General features: G+C 41.4%; 1 protein-coding gene across 1 annotated transcript in view; it reads right to left on the reverse strand.

Moving 5' to 3' along the window:
- SUPT3H (SPT3 homolog, SAGA and STAGA complex component) overlaps nucleotides 1-18,174 on the reverse strand; it is a 690,133-nt gene that overhangs the window by 199,123 nt on the left and 472,836 nt on the right. Inside the window, 1 exon segment of the mRNA XM_068143262.1 lies at nucleotides 11,304-11,389. Coding sequence (XP_067999363.1) covers nucleotides 11,348-11,389 — 42 coding nt within the window. The 3' untranslated portion in view covers nucleotides 11,304-11,347.

Here is an 18,174-nt window from a genome sequence, read left to right on the forward strand (position 1 = left end):
TTGTTTATTAGCCAACAGAGAGGGTCTTGGAATATAACTGACTTTGAGTACAGAGAAGGTTGTTAGGAAGTGCGCTGGTACAATCTGTCCTCATCAGTAGGATAAGAAATGTCTTTACATTGCTGCAAAGAACAATTCAAACCAGATAGGAAAAAAATAATTACATGGTTCAAGAACATCAGTAGATTCAAGACTGTGAAATCTCCATCCTTGGGGGTCTTTAAACACAAGCTGGAAAACTACTGCCAGGAAAAAACAGGTATAAGGGACCATGTAAGACAGGCAGCTCCTCTACAGGCTTTCTGTGTGCACTTGAATGATGTTCTAGAGGTTGGTGTGCTTCTGGTGAGGCTTTGTGCAGTGGATATAGGCTACTGGTAGCTCAGAGCATCACGCAGAGAGAATGTGTGCTCAAGATGCTTAAAAATTGTGAGTTGATTTTACACCAGACAAGACTGGGGCTTTTCTAGGAGATACAGTGGTTTTGCAATGCTACTGAAAGGGCACATGGGAAGAAAGTAGAGTTAAGCCAAGTGCTCAAGGCTGGGTCCTGTACAGATCTGAGTCTCTTCTCTGTGTTTTCCCTAAGGTCATCCCAAACCAGCTCTAGAACAAGGACTTATGACTATGTTGGGTGGACAAAAGGCACAAAGAACTGGTAAACTAGAAAGCACAGTGTCAGATATTGCACCTTACCCTGTGGCTGATGCTACATTCCTGACCCAACCCTTCTGCTTTCTGTCTTTGGCAGAGTTGATGTGATTTTCACCTTTATTTTGCTGCATTAGAAAAGTAAGCTGGGTCTTTGGCTTACTGAGGCTGAGTGAAAAGCTCAGCAAAGTTAACAGCTTTGGAGAGTGGGAAAGAAAAATCTTAATATCCCCCAAAGATACATGTGGAGGGGAGGCAGCACAGAGGTTTGAGAGTTCCCAGCAAGGGTGTTACATGGATAATCTTGAGGTTTTAGGAGTCATCTGGGACAGACTGAAGTCTCTCCACTGCCTTCACACACACACAAAACATGTATAAGCCACAGAGATTAAATCTCCAGATGCTCAGTCTAAGATGTAACCAGAACTCCTGAATCTTGCACTGACAGATGGGAGCCCAGCTAGGAGGAGTACAAGCCTGTGCCAACAGTGCTCAGGGCTCATGCTTCCAGGGATATGTACTGCTTTGGGATAAGCCCAGAGGAAGATTGTGGACTCTCATATAGCTCTTTAGAGTTGTGCAGTCCACCAAAGAGTGAATTCACTCAAATGCAGCGCTATCAGTTCCTGGGCTTGTACATCACGTAATAGGTAAAATTCACTTTAAATAAAAAATGCAATGTAAAATATATTTGAATATAAAGTACACACAAAACTGTAACTCCTTTGGTCTCTGCTTTAGTGACTATATAGTAGCAGCAGCAGACACCTTTAGGGAAGGTGCTTTGCAGCAATTAATGGCCAGGTGGAGGTTAAAAGGCCACAGCTGCACTATGATCCCCAATTCCACCCCAAATTAACGATCTTCTGAGGACATATCCTTAAATTAGAGGAAATGACAGGTTTAAAATGGCATGTGCCACACACAGTGCAGTGGCAAGCCCAGCAGTTAATGTAATTTTTAATATGGCCATAGAAAACACCTTTTTATACTAATAGAATAAATCATATTCTCAACACCTGGGGTTTACACTAGCCAATCTGTAATAACATATTAATGCATAGCAGTTGCACATTACAGAGCAGTAATAAAATGGTAAAGGACCCAAGGGTAAGGGTATTAGCTCTAGCTAGCAAAACTCACTGATGGTTGTAGATCACCACTCTCCATCGCTGGAGCTGATTACCTTTAGTTTTACACAACAGACTATTAACTTGTTTTCCTTCTATAGAATCACAGAATGGTTTGGATTGGAAAGGACCATTAAAGGTCATTTAGTCCAACTTACCTCCAGTCAGCACAGACATCTTTAACTAGATCAGGTTGTTCAGAATCCACATCCAATTTGGTCTGGAATGTTTCCAGGGATGGGGCATTTACCAACTCTCTGAGAATCTTGTGCCGGTGTTTGACCACCCTCATTGTCAAAAATATCTTCTTTATATCTAGTCTAAATCTCCTCCTTTCTTAGTTTCAAAACATCATCTCTTGTCCTGTCATGCCAGGCCCTGCTAAAAACACTGCCCTCATCTTTCTTATATGTGCCCGTTAAATACTGAAAGGCCACAAAAAGGTCTTCCTATATCCTTTTCTTCTCTAGGCTGAAAAACTCAAATTCTCTCAGCCTTTCCTCATAGGAGAGGTTTTCCAATGCTCTGAGCTTTTTTATGGCCTCTGCAGGATCCAACAGGTCCATATCTTTCCCATGAACTCCAGAACTGGACACAGTGCTCCCGGTGAGGTGCCACCAGAGAGCAGTAGATGGGGAGTATCATGTCCCCCAACCTGCTGCCCATGTACATGGGGCTTTATTCCTTCCTGATCATGTAGACTCCCATTCAAGAAAGCATTTCTATTTATAGTCTTCCTTTAATTACATGGAGGGGTGACAGATGCTGCCCCTGGTCCTTGCAAATGCATCTGAGCTCAAGGAGAAATAAACATTTGCTAGTACTTAGTTGAGAAAAATGAATTATTTCCTCTCAGACTTATCATTCCTAGCTGACAATGGCACAAGACAGACTTCAGTAAATTGGTTATGAATAGGCCTAAGTGGTGCTTTGAAATCAGTAACTTCCTTTCTAAAATGAAAACCTGAAATTCTGATTTCAACTATGAAAGTGATACTTTCACAAGGAGATTGCTGTAGTTTAATGATCATCAGTCACAAAAACTCAAATATTACCTTGTGTGTGATGCTTTTATTGGTCAACAACAAATCACACATTAGAGGAGATTAAATCTCACAGTTTTGATAAATATGGAGGGTTTACATGAGATCACATTATTTTCCCCCCCCCCTTTTTCCCCCTTTCTATTGCGTAGATTATACAAATTGTGTCCAAACTGCAGAGGGAACTCTGCAACAGTAACTGCCTTTATCAGGACTCAGTTTCTTCCCAAGCCACTAAAATATTTGAGATTTTCAAATCAGAATAAATAAACACAGCACTTGATGAAGCAGCTTCTCTACTGCATTCATCTCCATCTATGCAAGTAGAAGAAAACAACAGGTATTGCAATGCTGTGGTGGTCAGTATTTCAGTCACTGAGCTATTGCAGCTTCCATATTATCATCTTTCATTTGAATTTTGGGGCCTATGGGCCATTATTATCACTGTTATTTTTAAAATTACTGAGTCCACAAGCTCATTCCCATGATGCAGCTAAAGTGAGTTGAGGCACTGAAAGGTCTGGTTGGGTGCCCACGTCTCCAGAAAGCCATTTCAGTGCTTACACTTTCAGCACGTGTTCAAAGCAGAAGGAATAAGCATCTGCTTTCCTTAACAAATAATAAGTAAAAAAATCAGCGGATGTGCTAGATTTGATATGATGTAAAATAAATCTAATACCAAATGCAGCAGAAGGTAGCTAGGAAAAACATCAACCCCTGTATTTGATGACTTGGAGTGATATCACCGATGACCTCTTTGACAAGGACATAAACAGGAAAAGCTGAGTTGGTTGAATGTCTCTGAGAAACAAGGAGGGAAAAGTCCATGTTTACCACATGGAAAAGGACAGACAAAGGCAGCACAGAACTGAATGTTATTTTCAACATTCCCAGAAGAGCATGAGACAGGAAAGAGGGTAAAAGACACAACACTACTTAAAAAAAAACTTTAAACAAGTACTTACTAGTGTTTCTTTCTGAATGGATTTAGATTCTGGTTCCCTTTGTCTACAAAAGGCAAGGAGAAAAAAATCACCAGTTCAAGGGCATTGCTGAAGTCAAAAGCTTTGACAGGTTTTTGTCCCCTTTCTTATCCCAATTACAGTTCTTTATCCAGCCTGAGAGTGATCTGATGCATTTCTGACAATAAACTTCCACAGACCTAGGTATATGTTTACTGTCTCCACAACTTGACAGCTTGTCTTCCAGTGCTTCTGAACCTGTGTCTCTCATAGTCTAAGATAATTGACCAGACATGTTACGTATTGCCTTGTCTGCTGGTTGACTAATCAAACCTATGACTGCAAGATAGCTTCACTGGCCATGGCTTGTACTGCAGAACTGATGATCCATACACACAGCAAGGAGCCCACTGCCTCTTCCTAAATGAAACATGTTGAAAACTGTAATCTCGGACTGCCTTTCATGGTTCCCACTTGACAGGGAATTTTCCACCATGAGAATGACAAGATAGTGACTTGGGTGAGAAGGAAACCTACACTCTGAGTTTCAAAAGGTTATAACACATCCCACCAAATTAAACTTCTAAGCTCTGCACCTGCAAGCCACCAGTTGCTGAAGGGGGAAACTCTCAGTTGGGGTTCACTGCTCTGGTTCCCACTTCATCCTCAAAAGATATAATTTAATTCAGTGGAAACAAGGCTTGACACTGATCGCTAAAATGTGATCAGTTGATTGAATGATAAAAGAAGATACTTTATTTTCGGATGTAAGTTTGTATCACTACAGGATTCAAAACATACCAGACGATTTTACCTTCCCCCCCCCCCGCCCCCCTATATTGCAGGCAGATTGAAGGACTACCTCTGACCTTCTCAGCAAAGTTGAATAATAATATTTTCAGTATCCATAAATTTTGTGGTGTCACTTGCTAGTAAAAATTTGGATAGGAAAAACAGGGGGAAATGGCCTATCCATATGAAAACGATAATCATATAATATTTATTGTCTGGGATTGAAATGTTTAAAATATTCAAAGCAATAAAATGTCAGGAAAAGCTAGACTTCCTAACTTAAAAAGCCCATAAATATCTTCATTCATAAGACACAAAGAAGAGGGGAAAAAATCAGTGGGATATTTTACACTAAGGGGAGAAAGAGTGAAGGAGAGGAAAAGAGAAGGCAAGAAAGAGAGAAATAGAGAAGGAAAGAAATAGAAAATGAAAGAGAGAAAGAGAAAAAGAGAGAGAAAGAAAAGAAAAGAAAACAAAACAAAAAACAAGAAAGAATTAAAAAGAAGAAAAGAAAGAAGGAAAGTGACCAAGAGGGAAAGAAAGAGCAAGAAAGAAATAGAGAGAAAGAAAGAAAGAGACACAGAGAGAAAACAAGCAAATGAGCAAGCAAGAGTGAGTACCATACTTAAATCGAAGTTACAACAGCAGAGAACCCCCAGAGGGCACAATCCACTTACCTTTGGGAGTCTGAAGGAAGGCAATGGCAACCAAGAGCACAACTCATTCATTACAGAATACAAGGAAATTTCAGGCACAATTGAAGGCAGCGATGAGGTATCTCTGCAGCATCCAGCTGTGACAACTCCCTTCAGCATTCAAGTGCTGCAAAGATACCTGCTCTTGCCTTCAACGCATAAACTGGGGACTTATTATCAGACCCTTGGGATCTCTCCCTTTCAAACAATATTCTATTTGACTTAAAAAAACACCATGAAACAAACAACAAAAACCACCTCACCGTTGCAGATTAGAAAGTGCCTTTGTCATATAGGAGGTCAGAGATGATTTTTCTAAACCTTCGTAAGGCTTCACAATCTCTTAAATATTCACAGTGTGACATTAAACTTGCTGCGGAGAAAAATGAGTAATGCACACAGCAAAGAAACCAAAGTTTAACCCCAAATTTCTCCCACAAACTGAAAATGTTTGTCTTTACAAGGAAAAGTTGCTTCCACTGCAGAAAGAGGGAGATTTCAAAACAGGGTAAAGTTTGCTTTTGGATATGTAAAAGCAGAGATGTTTTTTGGAATTCAGTTTTTCTAAAAAATAGTAAAAAAAGAATATGTATATTCATATTTATTTAATATATATAAATATATTAAAAAAAAAAGTTATATGCTTCTCTTGCTCACCTATAAATAAAGATTTAATAACAGGCCTTTAAGTGCTGCATTAATTTGCCTTGCCTTTAGGACCACCAAAGAAACCAACTAAGATGCAAAATCCTTTCAGACGGTTCACCACAAATACATACTATGCTGGCTAGGCCTGGCTAGGCTACTCTCCATCATTTTCCTCCAGTCCTGGCTCACTGGTGAGGTCCCAGATGACTGGAAACTGGCCAATGTGGTCCCCATCCATAAGAAAGGTCAGATGGAGGAACCTGGAAACTACAGGCCGGTCAGCCTGACCTCAGTGCCAGGGAAAGTGATGGAGCAGATTATCCTGGCGGCAATAACTGCGCACTTGAAGGATGGCCAAGGGCTCAGGTCCAGCCAACATGGATTTAGGAAGGGCAGGTCCTGCCTCTCCAACCTGATCTCCTTCTATGATCCGGTGACCCGTCTGGTGGACGTGGGGAGGCCTGTGGATGTGGTCTACCTGGACTTCAGCAAGGCCTTTGACACCATCCCCCACAGCAAACTGCTGGCTAAGCTGTCAGCCCGTGGCTTGGACCACTACACTCTGTGATGGGTTAGGAACTGGCTGGAGGACCGGGCCCAGAGAGTGGTAGTGAACGGTGCCACATCCAGCTGGCAGCCAGTCACCAGTGGTGTCCCCCAGGGATCAGTGCTGGGCCCCATCCTCTTCAACATTTTCATCGATGATGTGGATGAGGGGGTAGAGTCAGTCATCAGCAAGTTTGCAGATGACACAAAGTTAGGGGCAGATGTTAGTCAGTTAGAGGGTAGAAAGGCTCTGCAGAGGGACCTCGACCGACTGGACAGATGGGCAGAGTCCAATGGGATGGCATTCAACAAGTCCAAGTGCCGAGTGCTGCACTTTGGCTATGGCAATCCCATGCAGAGCTACAGGCTGGGGTCGGAGTGGCTGGAGAGCTCCCAAACAGAGAGGGACCTGGGGGTGCTGATCGACAGCCACCTGAATATGAGCCAGCAGTGTGCTCAGGTGGCCAGGAAGGCCAATGGCATCCTGGCCTGCATTAGGAATAGTGTGGCCAGCAGGAGCAGGGAGGTCATAGTGCCCCTGTACTCTGCTCTGGTTAGGCCGCACCTTGAGTACTGTGTCCAGTTCTGGGCCCCTCAGTTTAAGAAGGACATTGAAACACTTGAACGTGTCCAGAGAAGGGCAACAAGGCTGGTGAGAGGCCTTGAACACAAGCCCTATGAGGAGAGGCTGAGGGAGCTGGGATTGTTTAGCCTGGAGAAGAGGAGGCTCAGGGGTGACCTCATTGCCCTCTACAACTACCTGAAAGGTGGTTGTAGCCAGGAAGGGGTTGGCCTCTTCTCCCAGGCAACCAGCACCAGAACAAGGGGACACAGTCTCAGGCTGTGCCAGGGGAGGTTTAGACTCGAGGTGAGGAGGAAGTTCTTCACCGAGCGAGTCATTCGTCATTGGAACGGGTTGCCCAGGGAGGTGGTGGAGTCATCGACCCTGGAGGCGTTCAAGAGGAGATTGGACGTGGCACTTGGTGCCATGGTCTAGTCATGGGGGTCTGTGTTGATAGGTTGGACTCGATGATCCTCGAGGTCCCTTCCAACCTAAGTGATACTGTGATACTGTGATACTGTGATACTGTTACTGCAAGAAGGGGGCCGCTTATTCGACCAATTTGATCAGCGGATTCCAACTTTATTGAGCATCAGACACATCTTATATACAGTTTGCTATAATTATGCCCACTTGGCAACATACTATTGGTTGCTCTCTAACAGGTTACATCATTGTTTTCACAACTCTGTGGAATTCTTCTATCTGGCCTAATTGCTCTCTTTCCCAGATCTCGCCTCCTCCTTATCTTGCTTGCCTCCCATCTCAGGGGCAGCTGGACTTCAGCATACCAAGCAATCAGCACTTTCTCACATCTCCTACTCCGCCACTATATTATCAACAGAGAATTCTTCAAGGCCTGAATTGCACAGGTGTTCCTGGGACCCATGTCCCCTCTTGCTCAAAACAAACCCCAACAACAATTCCCCCGTTTTTCTTTTGTGCAAGTAAGGCCTTGGAAGTTATTCTTTGAACACTTTGCATAATACAATTATAAACAAGTTTAACAATAATCAAAATGAGTACAATAATACCTAAGAACCCTGTTTTGTGGATATGCTGGACTAAGGAAACCAAAAAACCCAAACCCTATGTAATATAGCCACACAGGAAGGCAGAAACTGAACTGTGAAAAAATCCCATGCTCCTTAAATGTTATGCTGTCTTATTCCTACTTAAATTGGCTCTGCTTCCCTTCTTCAGGTAACTGGTAACATGTTAAAGAATCAGCATAACCTGATTCAGTTACTGTAAATCCTTGCTAATAATCAAAACAATTTGCAGGTTCAAATTACACAAATGCAAATCTATTTGCATGCAGCCATTAATTGAATCTCAACCTGCTTTTTATACATATAACAACAACAACAAGAAGTTTAAGATCAAATGTGTAGTACCAGCTTGTGCTTGTAGTACTGCTGTGTCTTTAAGAAAGAGACAGTGCTGGGACACTTTGGCTGAATGTTTTGGAATATTAACGAAAACAATCAGATATTCTAAACTAATTTCATTGGTGGATTGGTAGAATGCAGTTTTAAGTTTAGGTGCAGCTGGGACTTTCCTTAGTTCACTCCTTTTCTTCTCCCTTTCCAGCTCGTCTGCTTTTGGGCTCCCTGCCAGAGTGACATTGGACAGATAAGCATGTGGCCTCCTAACACTCTGCTTTAATTAATAACTGCTCTTTTTCTCTCTTTCTAACCCTTTTTGGGGAAAAAGGGGAGAGAAGGGGGTACAGGGGGGGAACCCTCCTCTGGAGGAGGGAATTTCATTCCTGTATTATTGTTCTTTTTTTTTACTTTGCTGTATATTTCTGTATATATGTTGTAAATACTGTAAATTGTGTACATATCCTGCATTTTCCAAAATTGCTTGTAAAATATAGCATTTTTCCTTTGCTTCTCCGGCTGGCTAGCTGTGTTTTTTTCTTTTTCTTCCTCTTTGTGGGGGAGAGAAGGCTAGGCCCTTCTCTCAAAACCACCACACAGCTTAAACATGTATCTGCTGCAGCATGGTGTGTGCTGTGACACACTCCGTAAGTAGCACGAGTCATAGTAGTCTCAGTTTTGTTTTATACATAGTTAAAGAAAACTCCGAAGATGAGGAAAACAAAGCAATTACTTCCTAAAATAAGAATAAATGGGTTAGTGCAAGATAGGGAGACATAACCTACCTTGTTTAACTCTAAATTCAGCTCACTAGCTTGTGAGGAGAAGTGAAAGGTTATTATATGGGTTTACTGGGTAAACCCAGATTTTATAAATAATTGCTTGTCAGACTGTTCAAGATAGACAAACATACAGCAGACCAACAAAAACATAATCTGTCATATTTCTGAGAGAAATGTATGTTGAGTTTTCATTCTCTGGGACTTTAAGTGCCAGCATTTTCCCTGATTATGCATATTTTAAAATGTAAAACTGGGGAGAGATACAGCTATGGAAAGAATTTTGATTCCAGTACCCAGTGCCTGAAACTGTTTCTTCTGTCTATATCCCTGCAGATCAAAACCAAATACAATAAATGCTGGTGTCCTCTTAAAATGTCTGGATGTTTACAGCAAGCATATAATTTTCTATGATTAAGGACACCAACAAAAATAAGAGTGATGATAAAAAGAAAAGTTTAATCATATATTTCAAGTACCATAGATGGAACATCAGAAACTACCCCTCCTTGTTTAATATTCTGCATTGTACACATTACTTTGGGCCCTTTACACACAAATTAATTCCAGAAAACAGAAGTGTAAGCAGGTAAAAGGAAAAAAAAAAACATTTTCTAAACAGCAGTAATATTCAATGTGCAACATTCAATTGTACAATGTTTTGGTTGCAAAGAGACATTTTTATGTTTATTATATATTTTTATATATACTTTAATATCATTTTTGCAAGCACATTCAGGAAAGCAGGGCAATGAAATCACTTACAAATGACCACAGAAGCATACAGTGCAAGTATGAAAATAAAGACCTCACATACTAAGCACAATAAAGGAGGATGGCTGCTGATCTCCTCTTTATCCATTAAGTGCTCTGTCTTAATTTGAGGTTTAGTTTAGGTATCCAGCCTGGGCTAAGAGTGGCACTGAAGCAGACCCTGGGGCCAAGGGGTACTGCAGGGATGCAAGTTACATGCCTGTAGATCCTGGTGACAGGCTCAAGCATGAGCACTTTTCTCTGGTCAAGCATCATTGTGGCTAGTTCTATATTTGTACAGTGTTTTATGGGAGAAAATGAATATGTTTGTGAGGTCAGCAAAGGCTGGAGGAATAGGGGATGGGACGAAGCATAGAGGGAAGAACTGAGATTTGAAAAATAAATGGGAAAACAGTACTAAAATATATTTTTTTAAAAAAGGCAGAAAAGTGATTGTTTCTTCTTTAACCAAATCCAACAGTAACATTGTCTTTGTCAACAACAGAGACAACATTTGCTTCCTGCAGCAAATGCTGAGAAAGTACATAACAGCCTTTGCCTAGAACCGCTAAGACAGACACAGTTATTTAAAGACTTTAGGATGCATTTTTCTGAATAGGGGCCAAATCTATTGCCATATCATTGCAAAGGCTTTCCTGGAGTTCAGAGGGTGATGGCTCAACCTTTAGGGTTGACCACTTAGCCTATCCTTGGGTCTGCAAAATGACAAGTCTCTAAGCGGTAAAGTACAGTTTGCCTGACGTGTTTTCTGAGTATGTTTGGGTCTGATCTTGCTATTACTCTCATAAAAAAAACACCCACTAGATGGGTTATAGCATCTGAATACTTAAAATTTATGTGTGAGAAATTACTGGAAAATAGTGGAAAGCAGTTTTTCTTTTTGCAAAAATCACAAGGAAAACATTATACAACCTTTATATAACCTACATAAACCTATATAACTCAGTTACATAGAATCCTCTGGACACTTTCTGCCCCATCCTGCTTTACAGAAAAAACAAAAACACACTCCAACATCTCTAGAAGAACACAGAGACTTCCAAACACTTAAATAAAAATGACATCTCATTTAAGGAAGAGGCTGACAGCAGCAAGCCCCCTGCAAACTTCAGCATTGTCTGATCTGTATTCTTGCCCACCTACACACTACCTAAACATCCTGCCATTAATTAGCTAAATGTTCCAGCTAGTAAACAAGAATAATGATTGAGGGGGCTGGAAAAAGAGACAGAGTGAGCCAGCAGATAGTCACAACAAACCAGCCCACTCAACAGTACTCAGAGACACTGTAGCTTGTATTTTTTTTTTCCTTCCACAGAGGGGAAAAGAAAATAACCTTAATATAACACTGTCTTTCCTGTTGCTGCAGCCACATCCACATTAGCAGGCGAGAAAAGTCATCCCATTTCTGCGGTAGGCACTCTGTCAAAGAAAGAGAAAATGTGTAATGAATTATCACATCAACTTAAACAAGGGACAAAGGCAGAGAGAAAGGCAAGGCTTTCTTCCTGTTTTGTCAACTGTTCTGGCTGCAATCTAATATTGTGCTTAATCTGAACATTTCTGGTGGGGAAGCTATAAGCAACCACTTTGCCTATTAAAAAAAATCAGTGTGGTTAACAAGTGGTTAGTGACTCTATTTCAGGAGAGCAAGAGATATGCAAAAATGTAACATCCCATTTTGTCAATTGCCTGCAAAATAGATCAGGCCAAGAATACAGCATTATGCTGAATCTGTTTGTCCTTTACAAGCATGTGTTCTCTATTCACTGTGTGCAAGAATAATTTCTAACCTTAGTTGTCTAGAAATTACTGAATAATTTTCCAAAGCTAATTTATAGTCTGAGTCTAATGCTATGTAAACACACACTGGTACAATCCCCACTCCCCAAAACCAAATTAATCTTAATGACCCTCTTGTCAGTACAAATTTATTTGGTATCATAGAACCACCGAATGGTTTGGATTGGGAGGGCCCTTTAAAGGTCATCCACTCCAATCCCACTGCATTGAGCAGAGACATCTTTAACTAGATCACATTGTTCACAGCCCCATCCAATGAGATCTGGAATGTTTCCCGGGGATGGGGCATTTACCACCTGTCTGGGCAACCTGGTACAGTGTCTCACCACCTTCATTGTAAAAAAACTCTTTGTTATACTGTCGTAGTTTGGGCTGGGTGCCCTCTGCTACAGGGGTGTTTCCTGTGTCCAGAAGTCCAGCCCAGTGGGTGGACACAGGAAATTAGGTTATTTTCTACCATGATCCCTTGCACCACTATAAGTTTCACGGCGGGGTCTGGCACTTCCTCTTTCCTTCCTCTCCGCCACCTGGTAACTGGGGGAGAGATCTCCCAGCCATGGGCCTGGCTAGGCCCAAGGCCACAGGGGGATGGGCAGTCTCAGATCTGGCCAGCTGAGACTGGCCTAGCAGTGAGGGAGGGGGGAAGGAGGAGCCCTGGGGGTTTTGGGTGCACCCTCAGGTGGGGATGGGATCTCTCAGTGTCTGTTTTGGGGTTCTTTTTTGTCACTGTGTTTCTAGTTCTTTGCACGCACTCACTGTTTTGTATTTAAACTTTCCATCACTTTTGCAATCCGTTTGTCTGAGTCGTCATTTCTGCGCGTGGAGGGGAGGGGTGTCTGCCCCAACCCATTACATTTTGGTGCACCAACGTGGGGCTGGCTGTTGTGCCCACTCTGCAGATCGATTGCAAAATATGGAGAGTTTAAATTTAGTTCTGGGCGGCGGTTTGGGTTTGGCAGTTGGGGGCTCAAGTGATGTTGCCGGGGCGACTGTGTAAGTTCTTGTGGATTGTGGGGGGACAACTGGTGTACTGCCGGTGGCATGGACCTTCTCCTGCTATTTCAGGCAGGGGTGGTTCTTGACCATCAGCATCGGGGTACCGCTTGAGAACGCGGAACCTGCCCTTCCTCCGTGGCAGGGAGCGAAGTGGGGGAGGGGCAGCGGCGAGCAGATCAGAGTCAGGTCCGTTCTCGCTGCGGGGATAGAGTCAGCCGCTGCAAGCAGGCGAGCCAGCTCCCGAAACCCTGGGGGGCCGACGGGGACTCCAGCTGGAAAGCCATTTTCATGGCCTCTGAGAACGCGTGTATGGCTTTCACCATTTTGTCTCACTAAAATAAATTTCATTCATTTTTAACATCTCTTTCTGAATCAATATAGGAAACTATGCCTTTTTAAGCCACATAAACTGAAAACCCTGTGTTTTAAGAGGATATTTTATTTTAAAAAAATGTATTGCCTTTTTAAATTTTGGTAATATTAATGATATGTTCAAAAAGGAAAGGAGTTTACATACTTTTGCTTTATTTGGTTCACCTTCAGCAGTCATTTAGTTTCACAAATTAAACTCATTACTGTTAGTGCTTCGTCATATTTATTCTGCACGTCTTTTAAGTTCAAGCACTTAGGAAGTGCCATATATAGCTACCAATTTTAGTGGCTCTACCAATTTCCTAATTAATTTCAGAGAGACCAATTTCTTCTCTCTTAAACTAGAAGAGTATCATTAAAGGCAAAGGATAACCTCAAACAACTTTGTCTATAAATAATACTTACACTGAACTGTAAGGAAATAATTTCAAAAAGAGCAAGCATGCATTCAAAGAGACATTTACAGACACTGAATATGCAAAAGGAAATAGGTACAAGATGTTTGCTACGGCATCCTCTACATTAACACCACACTTCCATAAAGAGATCTAGCAGCATATGGCATTAAAGTCAGAGAAGAATATTAGCTCTGAGATATATAGCCAGTCATCAGACATGACAGTATCACCACATACAAAACAAGAAATAAATCCAAAGACTCTATACCCAAATGTGAAATGCACAAAAAACACACTAGCCAACAATTTTGAAAGGATACAATATATTCCCACAACCACAAGCAACAAGTCCAAGGGACTTTGGATCTGCAGCTGTCCCAAACCATTATGGTTGGTATGGGGCGACGGAGATTGGAATCAATACGGCTGACCAATATGATCGAGTATCGTTCCTTTATTGTTCCAGTGTTGCAGGCCGATGGTGCAGGCCTGTAGTGCAGGTATAGCACAGTAAAGTGTAGAAGAAGAGGAGACAGGAAAGGCAGAAGTGCGTAGCAAGGGAACTGCTACAACTTATATAAACTCAGAGTGCCTTGTTGGCATGGCTTCATTGGTTCCCATCGCACTATTACAGATTATTGGTCCAACTACTAATGACACAACGAGGTTTGTTGATGCAGGTGTATGTCCTGTTGTCCCAAGATAACTTTCCATGTTTATAGCTACCAGTGCCTTGTTTTAGTCACAAGCTGCGGGCACAGCACTGTTTTGCTAAACTGCTAGCTGGCTCTGCGTTTATGCTGAACATGGCCTACCACCATGTCGGGCTCTAGGCCTACACTGCCAGATTGCTCACACTGCTCGTCACTGGCATTGCCACAGGTTGGCATTTTGAAGTCAAAGCAAAAGTAATGTTTTTAGCACTTTGACCCCAATATTTTTACTGAACTTTATAACCCAAGTGACAACCTTTAACACATAAACAAAAAATGTTCAGGGCTATTGTACAGTATGTTGGAAGATAAATGAACCTCAGTATAAAGCTGGATCCACATGAAAGATAAAAGGTTCAATTTTGTGAAAGGAATTTTGGTTGCAAAGCAAAGTTGGGCTTGGCTGAGCTTACCTGGGAAATAATGAAGTTTAACATTTTCCAATGCGGGTGATATTATATGGTTAGTTATACCACTGAAAAGGTAATTTTAGAAGCAAGTTTCAGAGGAGGGAGGATAACACCTTCAGAAAGTTGAACACACCTACTGCTCTATATTTAGCCATATATTACAACTAGTGTGGCCATAGTTCGGATTGAAAACTATTTCCTACTTAACTCCCTGTCCCACATACTTTCAATTTTCTGAAACATTTGCCCTTGGGCAGAAATTTCCTCTGTTTTAGTCTCTGCCTGAAGTTCAGTTTCTTTGGAAAAGACCAACAAAATTCCTTAAGACATGTTGAAGTTCAGCAATAATGAAAACAACATATTTTTCCTTTCTAAGCCAGAGAAAGTGATTCTGATATACGCATATTTTACTACAGAATTTAGCCATAAATTGAAGCATTTTATTCAAAACCAATCTTTACCTTCAACCTCAGCTTAAAGGTAACTGTTTTGAAAGTCAGTATTTCAGGGGGGTTTGATTCATCCCATTCCACAACAAGATAATACTTCTTTCTTATTTTGATGCATTACGAGATAATAAAGGTTTACCTCCAAAATGCTTTTATATACAACAAAACTATTTCACAGTCATCTTGTGGTTCTGAGTTATACCATATACCTTGAAGATTTGTGATACTAGAAGACCTATCATTACATGCCAAGAATTGTAAGATGGCTTTCTGTAAAATTTGCATGTGTATGCACCTTTGCAAGAGAGACTTTTTGTGTGTGTGGCAGGCATTTAATGTGGTTTGATATAATGTAAAGCGTTGGATGATGCTTTTTTGGGTGGTTTATGCTGCTTTTCAGTATCCATTTTTTCTTTTGAAAATATGGTTATTTGGCTCAGATACACCAACAGAGGATGATGCAGACTCTTGATGTGGGATTAAAATGCCAAGCTCTAGCTTCATCCATTTTGCTGGACACATCTTGCAATACCTCAATGTCAGGAAATAACAAGCCCATGGTCCCTCCTGGAACCTTTTTAGGAAAAGTATCTACAACATCCAAAAATTTTGTGTGTTTTCTCCCTCAAAATTTACTGTATACCAGCCTGTGCATTGATATTTCCTGCTGTGGGCTCTTTGCCATGGTTGAAGGTTCCTCAAGTCTGTTACTGTACCTGCTATGTGCACAGGTGGTTGACGGATCATGTTTTAGATGGAGGAAATCATCCAGCCTGGCACAAATTACACAGGTCACCTTCCCAGAATGGATCCCATGCCTCACCAAACTTTATATAACCTTACCTGACCAATCTAGCTCTCATAGAACCTCTTTTTTCCCCATTGTTATGACAAGATTTTTACATCCCTTACTCTGACCTCGTTAAAGGTGAAAGGACAGATTGGTGCTATCCACAACCAGAGTGAAAGCAGAAATGTCACCTTTGCCTTGCCTAGTCCACTCTTGTCACTTGTTCCCATTTAGGAGAGAGGCATGATGATTTTGCTGCTTAGTACCCTGCTTCCCACTTCTGACTGCAGCCCATCTAGACAACATGTGAAGAACCTTCTCATGGCTTCTCAGGCATCCTTTATTGACCTTAAAAGCAAAATCATGTTTTGCCCTGTGGTGAAGAGGTTATTAAATTTATGAATATGAAATATGAATTATGAAAAATATTTTTATTAATTATCAAACTATTAATAACCGATGATTCACCAACTTATATACATGTCTAGTGCACGTTCGTGAAATACATTCCACAACTGGCTTAGTGCTATGATTATAACGTAATTGAACTATCTATAAACCCTTTCTATATTTATATAACGAAGGGTGCAGTTCCGCCGCTTGGCCACTAGATGGAGACTCGGCGGGACGCGGGCGGCTTCTGGCTATACACAACAATATTACAATCTTTCTATGCATTTATACATACAGTAATGGTACATCTGGAAGTACAACCACATTTGTGCTTAAGCTAGCCCCCAAGAAACTGCAGTTAGGCATAAGAAACACCAACAAAACAACTTTATTCCTCGTTCCACACACACACCCCCAGCCCTGAGTCTTCAGCCACTGCTGAGGACACTAGTGACACCAGCAGCTTCCATGCGGTGACTACCTGCCATCAAGGAATGGGGTCAAGATCACCAACAGACTTTAAGCAGGTGACCACAAAGATCACACACTGATAAAAGCATTGTAAATCACCCTTCAACAGCTTGTAGTAGAGTGCTTTCCAGCAAAGTCAGTCCTGGCCTTTGGTTTACTTTTTATCTGCCAACAGCATTGATTTTTTTCAATAATTACATAAGACTCTGTTGCTGTGTCCAGGAACAGGATATATCTAGGATATATCATCCAAGTCTGTTAAAGAACATAGCCTAGATCTCACCATCCCAAGGCTGATGGGAATGTAGGATTTCTGACAAACAAGGACCAAATGTATTCCTCAGACACTTCATGCAATACCACCAGTGGAAGAAGAACAAAATGTAGGGCTTGTTCTGCTGTCTTTCACCTCATTTGGCCAAATTTGTGATGCTGCAGTTAACTAGCAAACATTGCTCTCAGGGACGGGCTGGTATTATAAGAAAGAAAAACAAGGCAAAAGGATAATGGCTTCTGTTGCAGCAAGAACTGGAGTGTGGGAGTGGGGTATTAACATTTGCCAAAAGAAAAAAGAACAAAACTGTTAGGGAGAGAGAGATCATTTAAAGTTTTTCAGAGGGTACTGTAAACAGTGAGAAAGAGGGAAAAAATGGAACTATAAAACAACACTTGGCAGCCAACTTTGCAATACAAAGATATTTTTGCAAAGTTCCTCCCTTCACTACCACCAACTTTAATAAGCTTTATTTGTCTGAAAGCAAGACACCCTTTGTAATTGCCAGAGAAAAGGCGACACTAACTAGCACACTGATAGAAATTCCACTTCTGAGCCCTACTTCAACCACACGCTGCCCTCCATTCACAATCAGAAAGACTAATTCCTTTTCTCAGGCTACAAAACCTGTATCTGGGCTCCATCACCACCCTCCCCTGGACCAATGGAGCAGGCTGCCTCTGCTGTGAAGTAAGATGAAATCCTGATCAAGTCATCATTGCTGTGAGTCTAATGGTCCATAATTGTCTGCCCATAACATGTTACTGGCAAAGCACAGAGTAGGTTTCTGTAAGGCATCAGACCCTGATGGATACAACCTGTTGGACCCCAGTATAACAGGAAAACCTTCATACCCCCCACCATAATATAAATGGTTCCTGATGTTCCTTGTGAGCATCACTATTAGTTTGTTAATAATTCTATTGCCTTTCTTCAAGATGGTCAAAACATTTTGAGTTGCTCAGAGGCCAGCATCTCTTATGATGTGTCTCAACTTGCTGCTTTAGCTAGACTGCACCAATAATGTTTGTGGGCAACTTTACTATGTCTAAGATCTCAGTTAAAGTTAGAAGCCTTGAGACAAAGAAAATACTTTAGGTATGGTTAGATAATGAGACTTCTGTTTCATGACTACACA

Source organism: Melanerpes formicivorus, unplaced genomic scaffold (genome assembly GCF_026170545.1).
Source record: "Melanerpes formicivorus ecotype bairdi unplaced genomic scaffold, bMelFor1.0.p_v2 SCAF_9, whole genome shotgun sequence".
Lineage (NCBI taxonomy): Eukaryota > Metazoa > Chordata > Aves > Piciformes > Picidae > Melanerpes > Melanerpes formicivorus.